General features: G+C 67.8%; 1 protein-coding gene across 1 annotated transcript in view; it reads right to left on the bottom strand.

The window, feature by feature from the left end:
* Positions 1–1,891: 1,891 nt before the first annotated feature.
* LOXL4 (lysyl oxidase like 4) overlaps positions 1,892–3,217 on the bottom strand; it is a 4,706-nt gene continuing 3,380 nt past the window's right edge. Inside the window, exons 10-13 of the mRNA XM_014957411.1 lie at positions 2,924–3,167; positions 2,542–2,657; positions 2,318–2,454; positions 1,892–2,125 (exon numbers count right to left, since the gene is read on the bottom strand). Coding sequence (XP_014812897.1) covers positions 1,892–2,125; positions 2,318–2,454; positions 2,542–2,657; positions 2,924–3,167 — 731 coding nt within the window. The remainder of the gene's footprint in view (positions 2,126–2,317; positions 2,455–2,541; positions 2,658–2,923; positions 3,168–3,217) is intronic.

Below are 3,217 nucleotides of genomic sequence, written 5' to 3'. Positions count from 1 at the left end.
TGCACAGCAGCTGCGGCCCCGAACAGCGGGGCCCTTGTCGGTGCAGGGCAGGGCCACGTTCCCGGCCCCGCTCCGGGCTGTGATGTGGCCGCGCTGCCGGCCCCAGTGGGCTGGGGGCTTCCTGCCCTGCCCCGGGGCGGGAGCACGGGAGGGCGGCTGGGACCTGCCTTCAGCTCCTCTGCTCTGTATCGTCTCTCAGCACCCGAAAAAACAGCCCCAGTACTCCCCCCCCAAACTCTTGGGGCACTGGTTTGCGGGGTTTCCATGCCATTCATGGCAGGTGGGGAGGGGGATGGTGCTTTTCCACCACCCCTGCCAGCGGTTTGCGTGTTTTCGGTGGTGGCTGCCTCACCCCAGCCTGGGCTGAAGGGCCACTGTGGCTGCCCCGTGTCCCCTGGCTGTCCCCCATATTGGCGGCGCCGGAGCTGGTCACGACCCCGTGCCGGCAGCGCTGCCAGCTGGGAGCCGTCTCGGCCGCCGCTCCCGGCCACTCGTGGCTCGGCCAGTGGAAATTTCAGGCCATGGAGCTGCTCTCATGTGGAAAGCATCTTCCCCGCCACCCGGCATCCCTTCAACCCCGGCCGTGGTGGAACGAGCCTCCGCCGGCACGTGCCTCGCCACGGCCCCTGGCCCTGGGCCACCCCAGCACGTCACCGCTGTCCCCGGCAGCTCCTCCACGTGTGGGGACTGTCACGTGTGGGGACAACCCAGCCTGTGCAGGGCCAAGGGGGGGTGCTGGCAGCCCCCCCACCCCGGTGTCTGCCTGCAAGATGGGGACAGGCAGGCGTGTGCAAGGAGAGGGGTGGCACTGCCCGGCAGCTGTCCTGCCCGGGGCTGGGCAGCACAGAGTGTGAGTCAGTGGTGAATATTCCCATTTATTTCCTTTAAAAAAAATATGCTAGAAACCACAGGAGGAAAGAAACACAGAGTGCAAGGGCACGGTGTCCCTTGTGTCCCCACCCTGTGCCCAGGAGCAAGGGCTTCGAGGGGCAGAGTGGCCCCATCCCTGCTCCCGGGGCTGGGAAGCGGCCAGGGCAGCCTGGGAAAGCCCGGCACGGCGGCTGCAGCCACGGCACCCGGCGGGCTGGCTGCTGGCCCACACTGCTACAGAGCTGGCCCGGTCCCTTTGCACAGATGGGATCAGCTAGGTTCGAGGGGCAGAGTGGCCCCATCCCTGCTCCCGGGGCTGGGAAGCGGCCAGGGCAGCCTGGGAAAGCCCGGCACGGCGGCTGCAGCCACGGCACCCAGCGGGCTGGCTGCTGGCCCACACTGCTACAGAGCTGGCCCGGTCCCTTTGCACAGATGGGATCAGCTAGGTCAGGGTGCCCTGGCCACTGGGGATGACTGGTGGCAAGCTGGAGCCACTTGGCACCAGCCCTAGGCAGCGGGGGGGACACTGCCTGGCCAGGGGGACGTTGCCTAGAGCAGGGTTGGTCCTGGCTGGGGAGCAGCTTTGTGGTCCTAGCAGGGAGAAGAGCAGGGGATGGTGGGGTTGATAACGGGGTACCCCCCCTCTCCTGTAGCACAGCACCCCTCTCCCGTAGCACAGCACCTTTATTGGGGACAGGACTGGTGCAAGGGTGGCAGTGGTGGGGCCTGTCCTGAGCCTGCTGGGGCCGGGAGGGCAGGCTGAGGTAGTCGTCCTGGGGGGCACCGGAGCTGTGGCGGTGGGGGCCGCTGTGGTACCCAGGCCCCTCTTGCAGGTCCTGCCGGGTGCGCGGGGATGGGGGGCACCAACGCCCCCCGCCAGCATCCTCTGTGGCAGCGTCAATAAATACAAGAGTCTTTGAGTCCCTGAGCTCAGTCTGGTGCTGCCAGGGCGCGGGGGCTGCTGTGCAGGAGCTGGGCTGCCCCGTGGTGCTGCCCGAAGCCTGCCGATGCCAAGGGGGGGTCACACAAGGTTGTTGGCCAAGCGCTCCCGTCGCTCCAGATCGCTCACGGGAGGACGGGGGAGCTGCAGCACCCCCAACCCCACCGCTTGCCCCCACCCTGCCCGCTGTGCCCCCTCCGTACTCGTGTGGCAGCCGTGCATCCAGATGCGCTGCCCGTCATACTTGCACTGGCACCGCATCACGTTGTTGGAGAAGTCTGACTCGGCCACCTCGTGTTTGGGGTTGACGACCACCTGGGGAGGGCGAGGGGCAGGGCTGGGGGCACTGCTGCCATGCCTTGCCCCGGCAGGGCCGTGGAACGTACCGTGGGGTGCAGAGCAGCACCCCCACGCTCAGGGTGAGGGGTGCTAGTGGTGCCCATGGAGGCTGAGCCCCAGCCCTGAGCTCTGGTGCCTGGGTGCCCCCCTGCCCCTCCGTCCCTGTACCTGGAAGGTGTAGCTGCCCGGTGGCACGTCAGTGATGTCAATCCACTGGCAGTCGATGTCGTGGCGGTAGGTGTCCCAGCACCCCACGCTCACCCCCTGCTCCCCAAAGTTGGCACAGGCAAAGCGTCGCTGCAGCCCTGCAGGAGGGAGGGGAGGTGAGGGAGGGCACGGGCAGAGCCCTCCCCCCCCCATCCTCAGGGAGCAGGACGGTGACTGGCACCTACCTTCAGGGCAGTTGGTGTCCTCCAGGCAAAAGCTGGCCTTGTGCCCTTCTGCCACCTTGGAGCCGTTGAGCGTCAGCAGGTCGTAGTGGGTGAAGACCTCGATGCTGTGGAAGTGCCTGTGGGGACAGGGGCTGAGCATGGGGCTGGTGCCCGGCGGGGGGGCGTGGGGGCGGCCCAGCCACCCAGCCCGGAGCGGGCAGCGTCCGGAGGCTCTGAGCAAATTACAGCCTTGAAGCCAAATAAAGCCATAATGACAGTGCCAGCGCCGACGCTGCCAATTACCCCGGGGCGGGCCGACCTCCGTGGGACGGGTGCCACCGTGCCCTCCTTGGCCCAGGGAGGGGGGCAGCCCCCTGCCAGCTCCTACCCAGGCACCACTCACCGGTGGCACTGGTGCCAGGTCCAGGCGTGGCGCCCCATCCTGGGTCGGAAATCGGCTCTGCCCAGGTTGTGGATCTGGGAGGAGAAGCGGAGGAGGCGGCGGTGGCCGTAGGGCCACTGCATGTGGTCGGCGGAGCGGGAGAGGCAGCGCTCCTCATGGGCACAGTACAGCAGCCCCAGGGGCCGGTCCTCCAGGTAGGCTGTCTCCTGCACCAGCTGGGCATTCATCACCAGGTCCGGGGCATCTGGCACAGAGGGGATGGGTAGGGATGGACAGATGGTCCCCACCCCACAT

This window comes from Calidris pugnax, unplaced genomic scaffold (assembly GCF_001431845.1).
Source record: "Calidris pugnax isolate Ruff unplaced genomic scaffold, ASM143184v1 scaffold4, whole genome shotgun sequence".
In the NCBI taxonomy this organism is placed as follows: domain Eukaryota; kingdom Metazoa; phylum Chordata; class Aves; order Charadriiformes; family Scolopacidae; genus Calidris; species Calidris pugnax.
Note: the sequence above shows the minus strand (reverse complement) of the source record. Positions and strands in the feature narration are given on the sequence as shown.